The sequence below is a fragment of the Microtus oregoni genome, unplaced genomic scaffold, assembly GCF_018167655.1.
Source record: "Microtus oregoni isolate MIOR12 unplaced genomic scaffold, Mior012 000007F_ref0000211, whole genome shotgun sequence".
Taxonomy (NCBI): Eukaryota; Metazoa; Chordata; class Mammalia; order Rodentia; family Cricetidae; genus Microtus; species Microtus oregoni.
In genome coordinates, this window is record NW_024543066.1 from 381,947 (window position 1) to 406,958 (window position 25,012).

The window sequence follows — 25,012 nt, forward strand, 5'->3', positions numbered from 1 at the left end:
TGTTTATTTTGTTTTTAATTAATTTTGGAAGGTGTTCTTTTAGGGGGCACACTGTAGGGGGTGAAGGGCAGACATGGAGGAACTCAGAGGTGAGTGGGATTAGGTTGCATGATGTGAAATTCTCAAAGAATCAAAAGGAATTATGGTAAGAAATCAAAACAAACAAACAACAATATGATACTGGCACAAAAACAGACATGTAGACCAATGGAACAAAACTGAAGACACAATTGTAAGCACATGTAACTTCAGCCATTTAATTTTGACAAAGATGCCAAAACATACACTGAAGCAAATAAAGTATCTTCAACAAAATTTGGTATGTATATACTATGGGAATACTAATCAGCTATAAAGAAAAACAAAATCATGAACTTTGTAGGCAATTGGATGGGACTAGAAAAAATGATATTGAGTGAGGTAAGTCAAGCCCAAAGTCACACATCCAATGTTCTCTCTTATTAGAGGATCCTAGCTCCAAATCTTGTGATATAAATATATATCGTGGAATAACTGTAGAAGCCAGTAAAACAGAACCATTGCCGGTATAAGGGTGTTGGGTAGCAACAGAGAAGGAAATCGTAGAGTCTACATGATCTGACTGGGGAAATGGGAAAGAGGGGATGCTTTAGGGCGGGGAAGGGAGGTAAAAACAGAAGGTTGGAGGAGGGTAAAGGGGAAATGCAGGGCACGTAAATCAACAACAGTTATCACAAGAATGAGATTTGCAAGGACACTGGAGTAGGCTTTGGATGAAGAGGACAGAATAGTGTTGAACTTTTAGGAAGGGTGCTGATGATCCAGCTCGGTAGCTGAAGGCACTGACCCCACTAGCCTGGCAGGTTTGAGTTTGGAACTCATGTAAAGGTGGAAGGAAAGATCTGACTGCACAACATTGACCTCCACCACCAGCCATCCATTGTGTCACTCCCACAAGATTAATACTAAGGCATTTTAGATGTATAAAGGGGCATTTAAATTGTATCAATGTGAATGAATTAGAACAAATCATAAGAAACCATTATATGCCCATCCAATGGTTAAATATCAAGAATAGACTGAAAATTTTTTTGGGAGACAATCGAAGGTACTGCTAAAAGGTTGGACGTTAATTTGTGCAAAGATTTGGAGAATGTTGTGACATCAACTATTAAGTATGAGCATACATGCCAACCCTTATAGACCTCTACTTCTGTCTGCTAACAGAAATTAATACATGCATTCCTTAGAAAATAACTGACACGAAGCTGGAAAGATGGCTCAGAGGTTAAGAGCACCTATTATTCTTCTAGATGTCCTGGGTTTGATTCCCAGCACCTACATGGTGACTCACAAGCATCTGTAACTCTAGTTTAGGGGGGCCTGATCTTCCAACCATTTTTTTTCTCAACCCTTTTTAACCCCTTTAAACATCCTCTTTAGACTTAAGGCTCCAGTAATCTAAAAGTCAAAATTCAGCACTGCTTATAATTATGTGGAACATTTTAACATGAGTCAACTACCATTTACTCCAAGATCTACTATAAACACATCAAAGAAAATGTTTAGTGTAATATTTGAAATAATGTGTACCCAGAAGTAAAACAGTTTAGATGCATAGAAACATCAGACCAGCAGTCCTCACAGCCTGCTGACATCTCTCCCATGAGTTACACCATGGTCATCTCCTGTAAGTCTACTCTGTTTCAGTGGACATCACACATCATCAGTATTTATCTAGGGTAGTCTACATGTCATATTTTACTTCTCTTTAGGACCGAGCATCATATGTACAGACTCAAGTTGTTCAATCCGTTCACGCATAGACGGGCATATAGGCTTTGCTCCCAGTTTCTATCTTTTTTCGATTGACATTGTTGCGTGCATGTTTGTGCACACCTGTGTGAGTTCTTGCTTTAAGTTACTCTGGTACAACTCTAATCTTTGTGGTGGTAATGGGGCAGGAACTCTATCCCAACGTGAGTGAGATTCCTAAGTGATGCTAATGACTTGCATTAAAGACTGACGAGGAAAAAGTATTGGGACTTCCCTCCCACTCTGCCATTGGAATGACTGATTACATGTTGCCGGCGGACATCAATGTGGCTGAACCCTTCGTGACAAACATGTCAGCCTTAAACTGCAGCGAGTCCTGCTCAGGCCGATCAGTCTTTATCTCGTGCGACCTTCTAACACAACCCAACAATTGTTTGAACACGACGTGAACATTTCATTTTCCAAGTCAGAAGGAAGACTCCATTGCCATGTGAAACACTGTCTCGTGATCTTCTCAGGAGGCTGCATAATCACTGAACACATATGCAAAATGAGTGGGACTCCCATGTCCAAAGGTATCATTTACAGCAGGACAAGGGTGCTTGGCTCAGGCTGGCCAGGTTTAAGAGCAGGCTTAGCCTCTTCCGAGGCAGAAGACCCCAAGAGGATAGACACTGGAATAAAATTAGACAATCTAAGCAGGTAAAAGCCAAACACACCCTCCTAACTGTCCCATGGAGGCAAATAATTTAAAGTCACCTTTTCCCCTATTTCAGATGATTATATTCGACTCAGTGTAGTATAAACATGTGGTAAGATCACATTAGATGGTATTCCCATGCAGAGTTAACTACTGCTTCCCCCTCTTTCTTTCTTTCTTTTTGTCTCATTAACTAGAATGTTATTTATGTTATTTTTTTGGAGGAGGGTAGAAAGCTAGTTCTGTATATTTAGCGCCAAGTAGGAAAGTAGTCCACTTACTTCTTCAGCATGAGTGCCCAGCAGGCCTGTGAGTGTATTAGACGCTTCAGTGGAGAGCAGACACACAACTTCCTGGTTTTCCAACACACACTGGGCAATTTATTCCATCAGTTATCCTACTGTGTTATCTTCATACAGCATCTTCAAAGTGTCAGCTCGAGCCCACGCTCCAACTTCTCAGGCAGTTCAGCTTGCCTTCCTGCTTTTTCAAAGCCCCATCTTACCCTGTCGGTTCTATTTTATGAGACTTTTTTTTTTCCTCTTCCTTATTATTTTCCTGGCAGCATCTTTTGAAAGGTGTAACTTTCAGTATTTTGAATTTTATGGCAGGCTAAAAAATAACTTTTATTCCTAGTAGATGAAATCCGGCATTACTCTAATATGTACCAGCAAGTGGCTTAAAAGCCCCTATCCTATTCCCGGGAGATTTCTCATTTTAAAAACATTTTTTTTCCCTCAAACCTCCCAGGAGAGTAGTCCCCAATTCAGTGTGATTTTTTTAAATAATATTTTCCCACCCCATGTACGAATTGAGAACTGCTTTAACTTGTGAATACTGGGCTAAAAAAGGGGAAAAGAAGATTTCTGGATTCCAGACTGAGAGCGGCAACTGTGCGGGCCAACAAAGACTTCTCCGTTGGCTCATCCGTCCCTTGCCTCCTGTCACCACCCACTGCTTTTGCACTCACTGGCCGCCCTGCAATAGAGGATCCTATATATGTTCCAGTCTGATCTATCTGCCTTGCTGCACGAGCGTTATCTGCTGTGTAAAAAAAAAATTTTTCTTTCAGTAATTGAACTTGTTCCTTCCTTTAGATCCACAGTGCAGCCTGTGTTCTCCTAACTGAACTACTTCATCAGGTCTGTCCATCAGTGTATCACTAAGCTCTGCTTAGTCTTTCCATCCCTGGGTTTTGTCTCAGGGTCGAACACTGATTTCCATGAAGCAGTTGATCTCTTGTGAGTGTTTCCCACACAAACACAAAGACTGTCGTCTTTCTCTAGATCCCTTAGAACTCATAGGCTCTGGAGTGTTTACTCTCCCTTCTTGGCATTGCCCTTACATTTGATTGTGGGCTTGACTGAAATTTCTCTTTGTTACTGAAGGTGTTAGATAGGTGCTGAAAGCAGCCAGAAGCATTAAGACTGATCGTGGAGGTCCTGCTCATGGAGAAGAAAGACGGCTTCTAATGAACAGAGCTCAGGAATGCCAAAGCCGAGCTTGCCAGGGATCAAAAGGAGTTTATATATTTAGTGTATAGCTGTTAAAGTTGTTGTTAAGGAGATCTCAGAAACATAACCATGACCGGTAATCTACAGTGAACTAAGAATCTAACTCTTACGCTAATAAGAAGAAAACATCAAAAATTTTATTGCATAATAACAAAACAACTGAAAATATCCAAGAGCAGTTTAGATCTCTCTATATGTATTTGTGGATGTCAGAGAAAAACTGAAAGCATCAATCTGAAACTTGAGCATTCTCTACACTATATATGTAGTTTTCCAATTCTTTTCTGAATATGAAAACACTTAAAAAACTTTTAGTCGAGTACTAAAATTAGCAGTGTTTATGAGTATTATCTTTTGCTAATTTAAACATCACTTGATATTTGAAAAGTTGTTGTAAGAAGGAAGTCATTTTCACTAGAGTAGATGATTTCCACATCTGTCACTAGAAATTTCATTTGGAGATTCTATGGAGTTATTCTGAAGAGATCCTAGTAGAGGCATGAAAACCCATTGAGAGGGCTGTCAGGATGGCATAGCAGGTAACGGTGCTTGCAGTATAAACCTGGCAACCTAGATCAAGCTCCCAAACCTAAATAAAGAAGGAAGGAAAGAAGGAACTCCAGAAGTGTGACCTCTGATCTTTTCATATATGATGTAAGCTTCAGCCACGGCAACTTATACACACTTATACAATACTAAAAAAAACAAACAAACAAATAATAAATAAATAAAATTAAATATATGCTGGGCAAAACATTGCAACATTTTATGAAGAATATTATAAGGAATTTGACCCAGTTTTCAGTAAAAATATACTAAGTTTCTTAGTGTTGACCCCATAAAAACTGTGTTGAGTTTGGATAATTAAATTTAAGTTTATATCATGTTTGAATGTGACATGTTTGCTACAGGTTTATGTGTTTAAAGACGTGGTTCCCAGAGGGAGGTGCTTTTGGAGGAGGTTTTGGAACATTTAAAAGGACAGAGACTTCTTGGAGGAAGTTTGTAACAGGGGAGGGTTTTGAGATGGTACAGTTTGGTTCCACTTCCTTTCCACTGGGTGGTTCTGAACTGGTGATCATTGGGCTGGTGAACCTTCTATTCCTGCTACTAAGACTTCCCACCTTGATGGGTTTATCCTCTCTGGAACCGAGATGGAAAGTAACTCTTTCTCATTATGTTGCCTTTAGAGTATTTTATACAGCAACAAGAACAACACTATTGCAATTTGTAGTTTAAGAATCTTGTATTCAGGTGGTGGTGGTTCTTGCCTTTGATCCCAGCACCTAGGAGGCAGAGACAGGTGGATCTCTGTGAGTTAAAGACCAGCCTGGTCTACAGAGTTAGTGCCAGGACAGTCAAGGGTATACACATAAACCCTGTCTCAAAACCCAAACCAAACCAGACAACAAACAAAGAATTTTGAGTTTTTTTTTAACAAGTGAATAAATTATTTATTTATGTATTTATTTATTTTTTTTAACTTTTTTTTATTGAGAAAAGGAGACAAAAAAAACAAGTTTCCTCCTCCTCCCAGCCTCCCATTTCCCTCCCCCTCCTCCCACCCTTCTCACCCTCCTCCCACCCTTCTCCCCCTCCTCCCACCCTTCTCCCCCTCCTCCCACCCTTCTCCCCCTCTCCCCACTCCTCTCCCCCTCCCTCTCCAGTCCAAAGAGCAGTCAGGGTTCCCTGCCCTGTGGTAAGTCCTAGGTCCTCCCCCCTCCGTCCATTTCTAGGAAGGTGAACATCCAAACTGGCTAGGCTCCCACAAAGCCAGGACATGAAGTAGGATCAAAACCCCGTGCCATTGTCCTTGGCTTCTCATCAGCCCTCATTGTTCCCCATGTTCAGAGAGTCCAGTTTTAACCCATGCTTTTTCAGTCATAGTCCAGCTGGCCTTGGTGAGCTCCCAATAGATCAGCTCCACTGTCTCAGTGGGTGGGTGCGCAAATCAAAACAGCTTTGAGATATCATCTTACACCTGTCAGAATGGCTAAAATAAAACACTCCAATGATAGCCTTTGCTGGAGAGGCTGTGGAGGAAGGGGTACCCTCATCCATTGCTGGTGGGAATGCAATCTTGTGCAACCACTTTGGAAATCGGTGTTTCGGTTTCTCAGGAAATTCGGGATCAACCTACCCCTGGACCCAGCAATACCACTCCTGGGAATATACCCAAGAGATGCCCTATCATATGACAAGAGCATTTGTTCAACTATGTTCATAGCAGTATTATTTGTAATAGCCAGAACCTGGAAACAACCTAGATGCCCTTCAATGGAAGAATGGATGAAGAAAGTGTGGAATATCTACACATTAGAGTACTATGCTGCGGTAAAAAACAATGACTTCTTAAATTTTGCATGCAAATGGATGGAAATAGAAAACACTATCCTGAGTGAGGTAACCCAGACCCAAAAAGATGAATATGGGATGTACTCACTCATAATTGGTTTCTAGCCATAAACAAGGGTCACGGAGTCTACAATTGGTGATCCCAAAGAAGCTAAGTAAGAAGGTGAACCAAAGGAAAAACATATAGTTGTCCTCTTGGCTATGGGAAGTAGACAAAATTGCCGGGGAGAAAATTGAGATCTTGGGGTTGGGGTGGGATGGGGGTAAGGGGAGATGGGGAGAGAAAAGGGAGAAGGGGAGAATGGGGGGAACTTGGGGAAAAAGGAGGATTGGGATAAAGGAAGGTTGGATAGGGGAGCACGGAAGCACAACTCTTAGTTAAGGGAGCCACCTTAGGGTCGGCAAGAGACTTGAACCTGGAGTGGCTCCCAGATGCCCAAGCCGAGGTCCTCAGTCAGTTCCTTGGGCAGCTGAGGATAGGGAACCGGAAATGACCCTATACTATAGCAATACTGACGAATATCTTGCATATCATCATAGAACCTTCATCTGGTGATGGATGGAGACAGAGACAGAGACCCACACTGAAGCACTGAACTGAGCTCCCAAGGTCCCAATGAGGAGCAGAAGGAGGGAGAACATGAGCAAAGAAGTCGGGACCACGAGGGGAGAATTTTGTGTTTTTAACCCGAGTATAAATGTCATTTACACAAACGATGAGGCTATAGCACATCGGCAAAACTCAGAGCTCTTTGCTCTCAAAGTAGTTTCATAGCAGAGGTTTTTTTTTTCTCCTACCTTCACTTTGAGCACAGAGGCGAACATCCTTGCATCCTCAGACACACCACCAATGTAGAATTTCTTCTGAAACACTGGGGGGTGATCGTTTTCATCCTGAATCTCAATGTACACTTTAGCTGTGTTGCCTGGAAAAGAAGATATATCTTTATTGGTGATTGTTCATTAGAATAAAAATCACTGAGTAATAATTACTGTCCTCTTAGATAAAGGGGTGTATGTAATTTGTCTGAAGGTCATTCCTATGTGTTCCTTAATTCTAGGTCAAGAGGAGAAAGATAAGAATATTACTGGCAATGTTAAATTTTTAATATTTTATTTTTGAAGGACTAGGTATTGAATCTTGGGCTTCATGGGTGCTAAGCATTTTTTTTCAGTGTTTTCAAACTGCTACCATTTGAAGGTAATACCATAGTAATTTACTTTCCATTTTAACTTGTTTAACTTATTTCCCCTTTCATAGTAAGTAATAAAAGAGCTGTCCAAATAACAGTGTTCAGTTTTACGGGACACAGGCTTACTGAAAATTCATTGGAACTATACTGTGTGTCATGTTATTCTATATGGTTTCTATATTTGACTAGCTAAGATCTCGAGAATCAAAATTTTCACTTGTGTATTTCTTAATACATTGTATACATACATGCAGACACATATACAAATAATACGTTTAAGATAAGATCCTCTTTTGGTTCAATGGTCTGGACCAGTCCATGAGGGCTTTGAGGTAAGCAGGCTTATGGACAACTCAAAACAGAAGGTAAAATTTGAAGATGAAGGGAATGGCGGTGCTATGGGTTGGGTGTGATTGTCTCCTAAGGTTTCTCATGTTGGAGATTTGGTCCCCTGGATGGCAATATTAGGAAGTGGTGGTACTTTCAAGATTGGGACTTTAGGGGAAGTCACTGTATATGCTGACCCCAGAAGACAATCAGAAAACACAGATATTTACATTAGAATTCACAGCAGTTGCTAATTACAGTCATGAAGTAGCAATAAAAATAATTTTATGGTTGCAGGTCACCACAACATGAGGATTTGTATTAAAGGGGTGCAGCATTAGGAGGTTGAGAACCACTGACTTAAGGTAATATGCACATGGTTCATAAACATCGTTTGTATATATTTATAAATGCACAGGAAATAATACAAAATAACTAAAACACCCACACAGCAAGTTTCAGCAATCTTTAAAATAAGTGTACATAGAAAAATACAAGCTGCTACTTTTATTTCCTCTAAAGCAGTTTATTCAATTTTACTGACAGAAGTGAGATTTTCCATCGTGCGCTCTTAGCATGACATGCATGGGGCGGCAGCACTTTAGGCTGCATCATGGTTTTAGAGAGATTGTACTTAGCTCACATTGGTTCCCTAATTAACAGGGTTTTTTATCTTGGCAATACTTACTGGCATAAGATGAAATCTCAGACTTGATTTGATTTGTATTTCTCTAATGTTTAAGGATGTTGGCCATTTCCTTAAGTGTGTTTCAGCCATTTTAGATTTTTCTGTTGAGAGTTCTCTGTTTAGGTCTATACTCCATTTTTTTTTAAATGGATTATTTTTTCTCTTGATGAACAATTTCTTGAGATCTTTGTATATTTTGGAGATCAGCCCTCTGTTTGATATGGGGTTGGTGAAGATCTTTTCCCATTCTGTAGGCTGCTGTTTTGTCTGGTTGACCGTGTCCTTTGCTTCACAGAAAGCTTCTCATTTTCAGGAGGTCCCATATTTTTTTTAATGCTTTATAAAATATATTTTTTGTCAGATTATCTTACAGCTTCTGACTAAAATATAATAATTTACAACTGCGGGTAGCCACTGAATTCCATTGGTGTGTGCATGTGTGCGCACATGTGTGCTAGTCTGTCTGTCTGTCTGTCTGTCTGTCTGTCAAGGTAAGTGAGCTGCTCAGTTCCCAGACAGCTGTTGCATGAAAGCATGAAGCAGCAAACAGCAACATTTAGAACACAGCAGTTGCTGTTGGTTCCATTTCCACTCATAAACCCACTTATCCTCTAGGACACTCCAGGAATTATAGTTATAATTCAGGAATGAAAATAAAATTACATGCGGAATTTCCCAAAGGCTTAAAAATAATTTATTATAATTTATGTGCACATTGGTCTGCCTGCATGTGTGTGTACAGGGATGTGGTATACCAGAGGAGAAGCACTCTTTAACCACCAAGCTGTCTCTCAAGACATTATTTTTCAAACTATGATAGTGTTCCTTTCTTAAAATAGATCTGATGTTGTAGACGTACCTAACCTTTATACCCTAGTTTAAGGTATAAAACTAATCATTAAATACTGTTTTAAAGATTCATCAACATTAACAATTCAATTCATAGTAACGGAAAAACTAATGAGTTTTAACTTAAGAACAGAATTTAGATTGTGACATTTTAGGATTATTGTATTAACTCACTTTAGATTGAGTTCATCTTTGTCTTGGTAAAACACCATGACTGAAGTAACTTGGGGAGGAAATGATTTAATTGGAATATGCTTCCATATTGCTGCCCATCACTGTGGAAAGTCAGGGTGGGACCTTAAAGCAGGACAAACTTGTAGACAGGAACGGAAGCAGAATTCAAGGATCCCTGCTTACTGACTTGCCTCGAGTGGTTTCCTCAGCCTGCTTCTTATATACTTCATGAACACCTTCCTAGGGGTGGTACCATGCTCAGTAGGCGGGGACCTCTCACATCAATCATTAATTAAGAAAATGGCCTAAATACCTGCTTGCAGGCTACTGTTATGGAGCATGTGATCAATTATGGGTCTGCTTTTCCAGGCATGTCTATGTTTGTGTCAAGTTGACAAATCTCAACCAGCATGTTATTACTCCTTGTTAACTTGACAAACAAACATAATAAATGAACACCATTAAACTATAACCTTTCATTTCTGATAGTCCTCAAGATGACATTTTAACTTTCCTAAATTCAAGCCTTTAAAAATTCAATCATTTTAAAAGTCCAGTCTCTTTAAAACATCCAAAGTCTCTATCTAAAATTGTTAGTACCTCAAAAACTCCAACGGCTCTCTAAAATTAAAAAATACCTTAAATGTGAGATTTTGTAAAATAAAAAAATAAGTTACATAATTTTTTACTCCAAGAGGGAAAACCAAAGCACAGTTGGATCAAATTAAAGCAAAACAAAACTCCAGGAGTATAAATAACTTGGTTCCAATGCCCAGGACTCAGGGTCTCCGGGCTGCAGGAGAAAGCGACACTGTGCTGCTGAGTTTCTGTTTGCTGTCCTTTTGTTTTAGTAGGGTTTTTTAAAATTTTTAAAAAAGTTTACTATCCCAAGAATCCTTGGAGAGTTATAAATTAATAGAAGGCATGCATTTTATTGTCCTAATTTCATTCACTTAAATTCTGAAAAGCTGGGACATTTTCTGTTTTTGCAACCAAGTCGAATATATGTCTTCTATAAATGTAACAGAGACAATTGTCTTTACTAGTTGATGAATCCCCTGGCACCTGGCTGTGAAGACTTCAGGAAGTTTGATAATCAGAGCTCTTTGTTCGTTTTCTGTTACCAAATCACTGTTGTGGTTTGCCAAGACAAAGATACTAAGGAGAGAAAATGCTTCACTTTGGAAACATCTAGAGGTGTGCATTTATTCATCCAGTCCTGACACTTTTCCGGCTTTTCACAGTCACCTGTGCTCCCCACGCCAGTGTCACAGAACTTTTGGGGGATTTTGAATAACTGTCATTTCATTTGAAAGAGATTATTAAATATACAAGATTCCAAAGTAATCGCCACACAAACTAAAAACAATCATAGCTCAGATTTAAATGTCTAAGGGTACACTTATTTTAAAAATGCCATCATTTTGTATATTTTACAAAAGACATAAAATTACTTTATGACTTGTGATTTAATATTATTTGCCGATTAACTTTGAAATTTATGCTTACAACCTTGTGCCAAACTATTTATGACAGTCAGCTAAAGTACAGTTGTGAAGCGAGTGTTTTTCTAGTTGTGTGATTTATAGTTAGAATAAAATTAACTTTATGTTTTTGCTGCAAAATAAGCAAGTCCACTTCTTCCTTTTCCTGCTAATTTTGATAATACATAATAGGCATTGTTCCTCTAAATGTTTAGAACTCTAAACAATTTTATTCCCTATAAACAAACTTTTCAGCTAGTTTTATTGCATTTAATTATTAGAATACTTTGAATTCCTTCGCAATAAGGTTCTTACAGTTGGCAAGTCTACCGTGATCACCTATTAGTGCTATAATATCTTAATTTATTGGTACTTTCTCCAGGGCCACTACCCCATTTCTTTTCCTGAAGACATTATTCCAACTGATTTATTTCCTGAGGAAAATAGTTATAACTATTTGCATCAGACTGAATGAGAATGTCCCATAGGCTAACATCTTTGAATACCTTGTCCTCAGTTGGTGGCACTATTTGGGGATGTTTAGAAGTCAATGCTTTGCTAGAGGAAGTATGTCACTGAGGGCGAGGCTTTGAGATTTCAAAGCCATGTGCCTTTCCTAATTTACTCTACTTTCTGCTTGCAGTTCAAAATGTAAGTCATCAGCTTCTGCTCCGATTGCTATGTCTGTCCGCTGCCATAATTCCTCAGCATGATGATGATGGACTCCTGAGGCTGTGATCTCAAACAAACCCTTCCTTCTGTAAGTTGGGCTTTGGTCATAGTGTTTATCACAGACTTAGGAAAGTAGCTCAGACAGAAGTTCGTGCCAGAGAGTGCTGTCGTGGGTCTGACCATGCTGTTTTTGCAGGACCATAGAGGCCTTTGAACTGTGGACGTGAGAAACAGATGACCACTGTTAGTGGAGCTTAATGGGCCCTCCTCATAGAGACTTCAAAGACAAAATTTCTAAGAGCAATGTGGGACCATGGAGGCCTAATTCATGAGGCTTCAGTGAGGAAAAAATTCTTAGCAGTTGACCTAAAGATTCTTGTGATATTTTGGCAAAGAATGTGAATGCTTTCTGCCCATGTCCTAAGAACTTGCTTGGGGCTAAATTAAAAATTAATGGACTGATCTCTTTGGTGGAAGAGATTTCAACATATTCTAATATTAACTTTGCTGTGTGGTTTTTAATAATCACTCTTATGTTCTGAATAAATTAGGGTTTATGGTAGTTTGTTAGGTCAGGATAAAATCAGAACAACAACTTTGGTATTTAAAGAAAGCAAGGAGTGCAGAGTCTTGGCTAGCTATAGGGGTTGCTCAGTTTTGACAAACTGCTGAAAATAACATTGCCATCAGTGCATTAGAGGGACTGATCAATTTGGTTTCTGAAACCTAAGGAACAGTCTTGAAGATCTTCCCAGGTCCTTGACTGTGTCAGAGAAAAGAATTAGAAGTTGTTATAGAGGAGAAACATTGGTCCTTTCTTGAGGGAAGAAATAGGATGGACATTAGATTTTAGTGTGGGTTAGTTAGAGAGGAAGGAGGGATTTTTAAATGACTTCACGGTGTGTGTGTTTTTAAACCTTTTGAAATTGCATTGCTTGAAAGATGTAATTAACCAGTTTCAATGATTAGTAAAAGCCTAAAATACACACAAAACACAAGGGGTTGATTTGTTACTCTTAAAGAATTTCATTGTTGTAAATAGGATTGTGTGTTCAGGTTAAGGACTGAGAGAAGAATCCTAATATAGCTAAACCCAAACATCATGGATGTTCTGGTTTTAAGGAAGTATTATTTATTTGTGATTTTTTTATCCTTACTTGAGAGTCTTAGGACAGTCATTTTTTTTTTCCAGCTAGTCTTTACTGGCTTTGTCAACTGTGTTCAGTTCTGGCTTCTCAGACAATGGGATATGCAACCAGACTTAGAGCGAGATCTATTTCCCTGCCCCAATATTTTCCTTCTATCTCATCTCAAAATAATTGAGCAAACTCTGTTGTTTTCTTTCCTTATGATCCCTTTCCTTCTTCTTTTTTTATTCCTTAGACAAAAACCAAACATTCATTAACTGGAGACCGAGCACCTTATTTACCCAGTTTGAGTCATGTGTGCACCCAGTATCTGAGGGGTAGGGGGTCGCCATCCACCTCGAAAGAAGACTGATAAGGAATTCACAAGGAGCACGCAGTGTGTCTACCAGAGGAATGCTGAATGAATGTGGCACAGTAGTGAAAGATCAAAGTGTTCTCCTGTGTGTGGAATCACCAGGGTGCCTTCATTTGGATGCTTTGGCTTGTGGACACACAGCATGCATGGTGCCTTGATTTCCATGCCATACACACATTGGTTGGAGGACTGTGTTACTTTTTTTTTTTCTAGCCAACTCTGGGTTTGAATATTTTAAGGAAAATTCTTGGACGTAACTCTGATTTAAGTCAAATTGCTTTAAAATTTTTGAACGCTTACAAAATCCCTTTCCTCCGCATGTTGTATCATTTATTTACAACAGATTTTTAAACCCACGATAAATTACAAGCACATATTGAATAAAGATAAGATAAAATGAAAGAAGGGTTGATAAAATAAATCAAAAAAATCATAGAAAGGCCTGGTATTTTTCAGTGTCCCTGGATGAGAGTCACAGTGAGTTGAGCTGGAAAAGTGGCTAAGGTTAGATTGCACAGACTGCTCCTACAGAGTATTTGGAAATAAACCGCTAGGTAGAACGAGATGAGAAAGCCACTGGTTCCTAGTTCTCAGCTTCTCTCTGTGACTTTATACTCTGCTGTGTCTTCTGTGGTATTTGTTTTCTGTAGCCAGACAGCGAGAAAGAGTGAATATTTCAACGTTTATTTTTAATAGTTTTCTAATTTAGCTCTGATGTTGATTTAATTAACCTTTGCATGATTTTAATGACTTGTATCTAAAGCATGCATTTTACGTATGTGTTTGACTGAAAGGTTAACAGCTGAATTGGGAAGAAATGCATACATCTGCTTGCCTCAGACACAGACATTCAGATTACTAGAATATATCGTGCTGTATTTTAACTAGGTCTTCAGAGAAAATGACAACTCTGATGAGTTTTTACTATGATATTGAGGGCATAGTTAAATGAGTAATAGTCTAGATATTAATTAAAGTCTGGATTTGTGTTCATATTAACATATTCTCTTCTTTGGAAAATTATAAATATTTCACTGCATTAAGAGTCTCCTATATTAATAGTTATCTTTTTCTGTAATCTATTATCAATATACCTATCTATCTAATCTTATATATTGATAATCTAATATCTGTGTATCATTTATCTATGATCTATGTCTATCCCTATTATCAACCTGTTTATATATCAACTATCACTCTATCATATAGCTATCTATCCATCCATTATTTATATAATATATACATTTCATATAATTTTATAGAAAATTACCATAAAATTGGTGTATTAAAACATTAGCTTATGACTTTAAGTAACAAAAAATATTTTATTTTACAGTCTGTCAGTCCGAAGTTTTTCTCTAGGCTTATTGAGATGCAGACAGCACGAATCCCATTTGGGAAGCCCCAGGTAGGATTCTGTCTTTCATTAGACACCTGTTATGCAAAGATCACAATTCTTTTAAAATTAGTCTGCCAGGGTCTTACTCGGCCAGCTTTCAGAAGCTGTGTGTGCTCTTCACTTTCCAATGCTTTTCCTTCTTTCAATTTAGAATAGTGGGAGACTTCCTAGTGTTGTTTTGCCAACACAGATCGTCTTGTTTCTTTCTCACACCAAGACATTTGTACTTGTGTTAACTCCCTGACGTCGTAGAGCTGGCTCTGTGTCTCTCACTCACCAAATCCGAGAAGTCTCTGAAGGTCAAAACTTCATAAAGCCCAGAGATTTGGACATAGTGATCTCTTGGGTATGGAGGTCACCATTATGTCTACAATGGCTTTAAATTTTGTATGTAAATTCCAGGAGACAGGTTTACAAAGTAGAAAGGTTTTTAGGGAGTTCCCAAGTAACAAAGTTAGTGAAAGTAAAATTATTTTCCAATACAAATGCTTCTATTTTGTACCTTTTATTCATGTACAAACATGACCAGGGACAGTGACTCTTAGTAATGGTTATACCAACCTTGGGAACTCTGGGGGTTAAATGCTTTCCAAGTGCTATTTCCATTTAATTCTGTAATAAAATCTTAAGGATCATTGGTTGCCTTTGTTTTATCAATTGAGATAATGGGGCTTGAAGAAATTAAACAACATGCTGGAAATGATACAACTAGGAGAGCCAGAAACAGGACTTAGACCCAAACATCTGATAACATACACAGAATAATTTAATTATGACCTCATTTAAATCATTTAAAAATTTAAGAGAATATTTAAAACTCACCAAATATTGTAATTCAGAAAAAAACAGGGCACAGAGAATTTTATGTCAATAGATTTTTTTTAAAAAGTACTTTTATGCGTATAGGTACCAGACATTTTATTATTCTTCTGTATTTGAAAATGTAAGACATATTATATCACTGGGGCACTTGCAAAGCTTTCTAAGTTTTAATAAGTACATTTGAGGCTGAGAACAGAATAATCAAATGGGATTCAGGAGCTGAAGTTTACTTTAAAACTGCTTTGGAGGATGGATGAACTGGTTGAAATGAACATGGTCCTGGGTGTGTGTCTCTATGAAGTCACATTTGACCTCACTTCAATCAACAGGAAATCATTTAAAAACAGAATGAACAAACAGTGAGACTCCACATCCCATGTACTGAATTCTGCTGCCAACTATACTTGTACAAGAAATCAGAGTGTCACTAACATGGGACAGGGAGACTAAATTATGATACACCTATAAGGCAGATGATGAAGGTTGTTAAGTCACTGAAATGGTGTTTCTGAAAAGTACCTAATGACATAAATTATTTTGTACATTATAATAATAAATATAAAGAAACAGTCCCAGATTTTAAGAAGAGCACACACAATGAAAATTGTGTTTGTGTGCCTGTAGCTACAGCAAAATCGTTTCGGAGAAAATATATCAAGGCTTAAAAGAACAAAAATGTGGAAATAAATTCCTTTTTATACACAGTTTATAATTTTATATAATAAAAGACACTGCTTTTCTAACTAAACTAAATCAATTTAATGAATAAAAGGAAAGAGAATCCCCAAATTATAAAACATAATATTCTGCCGGGCGGTGGTGGCGCACGCCTTTAATCCCAGCACTCGGGAGGCAGAGGCAGGCGGATCTCTGTGAGTTCGAGACCAGCCTGGTCTACAAGAGCTAGTTCCAGGATAGGCTCCAAAACCACAGAGAAACCCTGTCTCGAAAAACCAAAAAAAAAAAAAAAAAAAAAAAAAAAACATAATATTCTCTCTTTCACACAAATCCTGCAGTGTGCTTGACCATGCCCATTACATGTATGTTCTACAATGTGCTAAGCAAAGAGGAGACACTGTATGAATATTTACTTATTCTACACAAATAAACCAAGGATAAAAACCTACATTTTCCCCTATGAAATAAAAATATGACTTTGTTATTTTTTTGGTTCACCTGTTTATAAGAAAATATTTCCAACTTGTGTATGACTTACTTGTGAAGATTTAACCAAGAAGGAACCATGGAGCAGAACAATGATCATGCAAAATACCATCTAATTATTCTTTAATCTGTTTATTTTCACTTAGTTCATTAATCACTGGTGCACAACATATTAAATAATTAAATTTTACAGAAAAGTTGGAAGCAATTTAAGAGGGAGCAATGTACTTGCAACTATTTAGTGTAATGAGTGTGCTAAATTTAGCCTTTGGAAAGTACATAATGAATACCTGTTAGCATTTCACAGTTCTTGCAGTAGGTCATTAACTCTAAGCATTGCTTCCATCCACTCCTAAACTACTTACTAGAAAAAAAACATGTTTGAAGCAACACAACTTCATAAATTTGTTCAGCTATTCACCTACTAATAATTTTGAGCACAAGTCAGTAAAAATGAAAAATAAAATCATAGTGATAGAACCTTCAAAGAATATCCTATTCCTTCTCATAAAGCTCCACACAGCTCACCCAAACATTACCTAAAAAATATCGGTGTTCTAATTTATTTTTGAAAAGGTGAAATATTTTTTTGTCTTTCTTGATTAGTAGTCTCCTTTCATCTTTCATGTTTATCATAGACTTTTATCACCACCTCCCATACCTCATAGGTTACCTCGACATCTCATGAACTATGAGGATCCACATCTCCCATTGTCAAGAGGACACACCAACTCAAGCCAACCAGGTTTTGTCCCCAAAAGACACTTCCAAAGGCTAGAAAGTTAGTGTCCCAGCTGTTTTGGTGGCATAGTTGCAAAAACAATATTAGTTTCTAATATTGTTTGTTTCTCAAGTGTTTATCTTTCCTTAGATCCTGTTTTACTTGAACTTTGGTTGTGAAAGCCTTAAAGGATTCTTCTAATAAATTCTCAAGAGTCAGTCAAACATGGCTTCCATCACTTTTAACCAGGTATCCTTTCCAGAAATAATTCAGAATAATAAAAATATCATGCTTAAAATTTTCAAACATCCAATGAGATAAATGCATTTTACCCCTAAAGAGGGCTGAGATTTCTAAACTTTAGAAAATATAATAAATACTGAAACTTGATATGAATTCCAGGACTATCTAATACCAAAGACAGGGATGTGAGACAATTGCACAAATATTGTATCCATATATCTTTTCTGTTCTGCTAAGGCAAATTTGACTGTGAGCATTTCTACTGTTAAACTTTGTGAGATGTGTAATCTTTGCTAATGTAGATTTTTAATGTAACATTTCCTCCTTGTTTGCTTTATGGCTATAATGGCTATATTTAGCCTCCTTGCTAATGTCTTGGAATGTCTTCTATGGAAACAGTGTATGAGCAAAGCTGAGCCACTGACCTGCCTAGTATTCTTGCTGTCCTTGTATGTTTTACTAAAGCAGGCAAACAGCTCTGTATGTCAAATAGTCAAGATGGAAAATACGTGCTGTATGTAAATAACTAGCAAAAAGACTTTCCAAAGTGAAAGTGAAAGCATTCAGAATAATAATTTCCTTTGAACTTCTTGTCTGTAATTATTTTTTTAAAGGTATTATCTAGGGATTTAATTCTCTACACGTTTCCAGAAGAGGTGATAAAAGGAACAAGATTGATTAATGGAACTTATCAAAAGTCCTGGGAATAAAGGAATGAATTAGATTTTGAAGAATTGATTGTTAGACTTGCATTCTAAATAATGATTAAAAAGAATGACAAACTAAATTTATGTTTATTGTTTCTGAGTCATAAAATTTTCAGAAACACTGTTACAGCTTAAATCACATATTGACCTTCACACAGTGATAGTGTATGACTTCAATACTCTACTCTTACCAATAGACATGGTAATTCAGACAAAAACTAAACAGAGAAATGCTGGTCCTAACTGATATGATACCTCAAATGACCTAACAGAACTTTCTACTCAAATACAAAAGAATATAACATCTTCTCAGTACTTCATGGAACTTTCTCCAAAATTGACCACATATTTCATACAAAGAAAATATCACCAGGTACAAGAAAATTGAAACAACACGCTGTACTCTATCTGACCACCACAGTTCAAAACTGAGTATCATCAATAACAGAACTAACAGAAGTTTACAAATTCTCTGAAATGGAACAACTTACTACTGAATGAAAAATAGGTCATTGAAGAAGTTATCAGAAGATGGAAAGACCTCTCAGGCTCATGGGATGGTAGAATTAATACAGTAAAATGGCCAACCTACCAGAAACAATCTACTGATTCAATGTAAGGCCTATTAAAATTCCAACAATGTCCTTCACTGGTCTTGAAGGGACATATGTGTCTTAGTTAGACTTTCTATTGCTGTGAAGAGACACCATGACCATGGCAACTCTTATAAAGGAAAACATTTTAATTCAGGTGGCAGCTGAGAGTTTCAGAGGTTTAGTCCATTACCATCATGGTGGCAGATGTTGGCATGCAAGCAGACATGGTGCTGGAGAGGTAGCTGATAGTTCTATATATAATAGGCAACAGTAAGTGGTCTGTCTCACTGGGAGTAACTTGAGCATAGGAGACCTCAAAGCCTACTCCTACAGTAACACACTTCCTCCAACAAGATCATACCTATGCCAGCAAGGCTACATCTCCTAGTACTGCCACTCCTTTTGGGAGCCATTTTCCTTCAAATCACCACAATACAGAAATAAAAAAAAAGACCCCACATGATAGCTAGCAAAAACAATCCACAGTAATAAAAGAACCTTAGGAGGTATTACCTTCCATGACATTAAGTTGTACTTCAGAGCTGTAGCAAAAAGCAAACAAACAAACAAAAACATCATGGTGTTTGCACAAAGGCAGGCATGTTGATCAACAGAATCTAATTGAAGTCCTAGACATGAATCTACACAGTCATAGACAATGGATTTTTGATTAAGAAGCTAGAACTATTCACTGAAAAAAAGTCACCATCTTCAGCAAATGGTGCTATTTGCCCTGGATAAGTACATGTAGATCTAGGGTGAGGAAAAGGCCTACTACGCTTTTCTATTACAGATGTTTTCAAGGTGATTAACTTGCTTAATAGAAGGTTTAATTCTGCAATGTTCCATTTCATGTTATTATCCAAAATGTCTTAATCAGTGTTCTGTTGCTAGGAAGAAACACCATGACCACAGCAACTAGTAAAGGAAAGCATATATATATATATGTATTAAAGGTATCTTGACTTCAAAATTTGGGTCTAAGAATATGTTGCCTTGGAAAAGTGGTTCGGCTTTTGTTTCTACAGAGGATGAAGACCTGTAGATTCCTTCTAGCCTAGTGTGGCTTGATGGAACAAGACCCCCTGAAAGTTCTCTATGAACCCCCAAAATACTTTGCCCAACAAAAAGTAGGAAGCAGTTTGGAGAGGACTATGTCCAAATTTCCAAATATTGTTTATAAATGTTCATTTTCATTTAAAGTGAGAAATGATATAGAGATATATACTTTGCATTGGTATGGATCTTGATATAGTGATACAAATTTAAGGTCAATTTTGTTATATGTATATTTCTGCTCTTGATTAAAATATTGTGTTTGCACAGCTCATTTAAAAATGAATGTTATGTGTAATTAAGAAATATAGGTTAATAGTCACTATAATAGTCAAACTTGTAGTCAGATTAATTAGAGATATATTTCAGATAATAGGTAGTCTTCAAACCTTTCAAAGACTTACAGAATATGTCAGTTAAATGTTTTAAAAACTTAAGGCTTTTCATGACAATGAAACTCATTTGTTTCTGGCAGTACCAATCTACTTCAAGAGGATGATGGGCATCAAAGAGGTTCCTTATGGATTTTGTTAGCCATTTGGGCAAGAAACTGCTCTAGCCTCGATTGCTTGATGTTAAGCTGCATAAACTGGACATGCAGGACCCACAGAAAAATGACTTCTAAAATTAAATGTGAGATAGTCCATCTGGGTTCCTGCTTCATGAAAGAGTCTGCCAGACATACTGCAGGACACAAAAGAAAGTGACTGACAAACTGCCAATAGATGTGAAACAGTCTTTCAAATTTCCTGCTTCATGGAAAAGTCTGCCAGATGCTATGGGCCTGTAGGCTGAAGATGTATGCTCCAGTATTACAAAAGAACTTTGGGTGACTGTCCAGGCAGTGAAATGTCCGTCAATTCTAGAGTTTTAAAAGTTGCTTACAATGTACTTCCTGTTAACTTAGGTAATATTATATCTTTCTGAGGTCTTTGATAATGTTAAAAAATAGATAGTTATAATTATAGCTTTCCTTAGTTGTGATAAAAGATAAAGTATATATAAATATTTTAACTATAATTCTTGTTTGATAACTGCTTTGTTATAGGTAATTTTATTATGTTAAAGTTAAAACCTTCTTTTTTATTTAGACAGAAAAGGGGAGGTGATGTAAAATTCACCTCTGTATGTTGTGAATATGTTTTATTAGCATTGGTTAATACAGAATCTGCTTTGAGCCTATGGAAGTGCAGAATAGAGCAAGGCAGGAATTCCAAGCAGAGATAGAGGAGGAAAGAAGGTGGAGTCAGAGAGACTCCATTTAGCTGCTGATGGAGACAGACACTGGAACTTTACCCAGTAAGTCATAACCTTGTGGCAATACATAGAATAATAAAAATGGGTTAATTTAAGATGTAAGAGTTAGTTAAGAAGAAACCTAAGCTAAGGGGCCAAGCAGTTCTGTACTTAAGCAATTTCTGTATGATCATTTTAGGTCTGGAACAACAGGAAATGAATAAACAGCCTCCACCTACACTGCAACATTACTGCTGTATTCCTCACAATGATGTCTTACTGAATACAATCATCTGAGGACAAGGGTCTGTTTTCGGGCCACCTGCCCTCTTCTCGTACAGAGAAAAATGCTGTGTTAAGTGAGCAATCAAAGTGGCCTTATCAATTCAGCCCTTCACTTTGATTCCAATGGCAAGGAAATAAGGCTCCCAGTGCCATGTGACAGAAACAAAATCATGTTAGCCATATACCCTTAGATTAAAAGAATCATAATTGTTTTAAGGGACAAAATAACTTTAAAAGAGTTACTCTACTTGGGAGGTGTATGTGTGTGTATGTATGTATGTTTGTTCATATAAAGACTACTAAAATATCCTCTGATTTAAGTTGTTATATGTCTTTTGATGTGTCCCATTCATACAAGTTAAGACATTATTGTTGTGAACAATATATGATATGTATGCATTTCCTACATAATGAAATAGGAAATACAGTCCAGATATTTGCATGTTGAATAAGTCCTCTTTTCTGTCTTTGGGTGGTCCATCCTAAGAATTGAATCCAGATTCTTTCCTGTGCTATGCAAGTTCTTCCCAGCTGAGTCACATTCCCTACTCTATAAATTATCTCCATTTTACACAACTTGCATTAAGTACAAAGGAAGGACATTTTAAAAATAGAGAATGGGTCAAACAAAGGAATTGAGGCAACTATCCTTGAAGTAGTTTTAAATAAAAGAGAAGTTGTTTCTGTGGCAGGGTCTCACATAGCCCAGACAGGCATCAAGCTGGCAGTGTAGTCTAGAATGACCTTGTGATTCTTATCCTACAACTTCTACCTTCTATACACTGGTTGCAGGTATGCACCTCTACAGCTAGCTTTAATTCCTTAAGTTTAAATGAACATGGTCAATATGGAAACAGAAAAACACAGTTACCTAGATGCTTAATAGAATTGAAAAGGCTTACATAAATATTATTCAAAGAACAAGAATAACAAGGACAGACTAGAAATCCTTTACCAGTCCCCGAGGTGTAGTCTAAGATAATAGAGATCTCATCTCAAGGTCAAAAGAATATCATTTCTATAACTTGTTATGCATGTGTTCATCAATTTTACCTTGGACTATACTAGGTCTTATTAGCTACTTTCGTATCTAGTACCATATTTTATGTTTAATTTTAGAAAGTTTCTAAATTCTAGACAAACCATAATTCACTTAGCAGAAACTATTTCATGCAGAAATTGTACAAAATTTTCTCAAATAATTGGTAATAATATGTGAATAAGTATAGCATGGTCTTTACTTACATAATGAATGTCAAAGGTAAGGTTAAGGGGCTAGAGGGTGACTTCTGGAAAATATACAACCACCATGAGTGAGAACTGGAGCGAAATTTCCAGGATAAAAAAAAAAGCAAAATGTGAGATTGAATTAGAGCAATTGACAACAGGAAAGTGCTTTGTTCACAGAAAACAATTGTACAGAGAATTACATCACATTTACTCCAAAAATTATGCAATGTGATAGCAAAGGTGTGATCACAATGGCCGCTGAAATAATATCCTCCACTCTACAGTGCTGTCCCTGCTTTATCGACCCACAGGATCAAGCTCAAAATTCATCTTCTGTGAGATTCTCCACATATCACCCGTGTCCTGGTGATAGAAACTGGGGCACTGCAAAACGGAATAATGTCACATCCTTCTCTTCATGAAGAAATCAAGGCCAGATGTATCTGTTCCCACTTGACAGGGATCACTTATCATTAAAAGTTTCAAAACTGGGGCACTTTGAAACTAAGGCTAGTAATCAGGGGTTGATGCGGATCGAAGAAATGAACGTTCATTTTAAAAGGAGAAGGGTGCAAGCAAAGAAATTAAGATGCCCTTATTCTTGGAAGTCATTTTTAATCTGCTTTTGACTTTGGTTGTCTTGAGCCCGGCTTTTGTCCAGGCTAGAATTGGTTTACTCTAGCTGAAGACGGCATCCACAACGACTGATGCTCCTGCCTCTGTATCCATCCCCAAGAGATAGGATTACGGGTGTGGAGCACCACTCTCAGCTATATTTATTTCTCGAGAGTAAATAGATGTAATGAATATAGGACTGAGAATAGCAGCCGTATAGATGTTTTGCAGAATGGGGATCGCGCTTCAGTTGAGACCAAGACTCGCTTAAAGGGTCATTCCCGCTCTCGCTTCTTGCACATGGCACTTCTACGGTACTTTTTTTCTCTATATAAACACAATGAGTGGGGAGTACATCAAGTCTTGAGTGCGTGTGTTTTATTGACATACACACAGCCATGCCACGGGTCCCACTGCGTCAAGGCTTTTCTCAGGCCAGGCTCAAATGAAAGGTAAAGCCTTCTCTTGGTCTAATCATCAATATTGACAGTGTATAGAAAATTATCAACTGCAGTGACCTCCTCCTGGATGATGGCAGCCTGAGACTGCTTTCTCCAGAGACCGGCTACAGACACCAGCCACCTGCCTCTTTCTCCTTCCTACTGTGCATTATGAAGATGCTGGGTTTCTGAACTTATGCCTGTGCGTCTCCAGCAGAGGGCATGGATCACCTGAGCACAGCTTTTCTGTATGTCTGTCTACCAGTTCTTCAGTCCTTGTCACCCCAGTCAAGTCAAGCCCTAACTTTGGAGCACCTAGCAATCATAAGTACTTAAAAACAACTTAAAAAAAAGGTTTATTTTAATTAGGTGTGTGTGTGTGTGTGTGTGTGTGTGTGTGTGTGTGTGTGTATACAGAGTGCAGGTACCTTTGGAGGTCAGAAACACCTCCGAATTCCTTGGAGCTGAAGTTCTAGACAGGTGTGAGCCACCAGAGGCGGGTGCTGGGAACTGAACTAGAGTCCTCAGAAAGGGCAGCGAGAGCTCACAACTACTGAGCCATCTCTTCAGCTCTAGAAACTACTATTGTGATCAGGGACTAACGCTCAGATAGAGAACATCTTCCTAGTATGAGCACAGCCCTGGGTTCTATCTCCAGTTTTTAAAAGCATTCTTTCTCTATAAAGCATCAACCTCCCACTTATTCTATAAGGTTACTAGCAGCGCGTTTGATGCCTGGTGTTTCTGCCTTCATGTATGTCTGTACATTGGGCCATACCCCTCATGACTCTGCACAGATGGGGTAAAGACTCAGATATCCTGACCTATCTCACACTCACAAAGCCCAAAGGCACACAGATAAGTATCACCCTTGGCTGCAGTCGCCCTGGTTTCCAGGATTAGATGCGCTTCGCTGGGCAGAGCACCTCCAAAGCGAGGGCAATTATTTCTGTTGCTGAGGCTAAACTGTGAAGCAGGTGTATCATGATATTTTATTTGTATTTTAATAGATAAAACTTGCCTGAAGCTCAGAATGCAAAGTTAGCCATGCTAGTCAGCCATACAGGCCAGGCAGTGGTGGCATACACCTTGACCCCCAGCAGCCACGCTAGTTAGCCATAGAGGCCGGGTGGTGGTGGTGCCTACTATTAATCCCAGCACTAGAGAGGAATATAAGGCAGGATGAGAAAGGAACTCACTCGCTTTTTCAGTCTGAAGATTTCGTAGAGGTAAGAGCTCTCTAATGAAGCTGCTTTGCTTCTCTGATCTTTCAGCTTGAACCCC

The 25,012-nt window shown here is 37.9% G+C and overlaps 1 protein-coding gene across 1 annotated transcript in view; it reads right to left on the bottom strand.

Moving 5' to 3' along the window:
* Pcdh15 (protocadherin related 15) overlaps positions 1-25,012 on the bottom strand; it is a 600,282-nt gene that overhangs the window by 65,787 nt on the left and 509,483 nt on the right. The window contains exon 26 of the mRNA XM_041655402.1: positions 7,123-7,250. Within this exon, the coding sequence (XP_041511336.1) occupies positions 7,123-7,250 (128 nt within the window). The remainder of the gene's footprint in view (positions 1-7,122; positions 7,251-25,012) is intronic.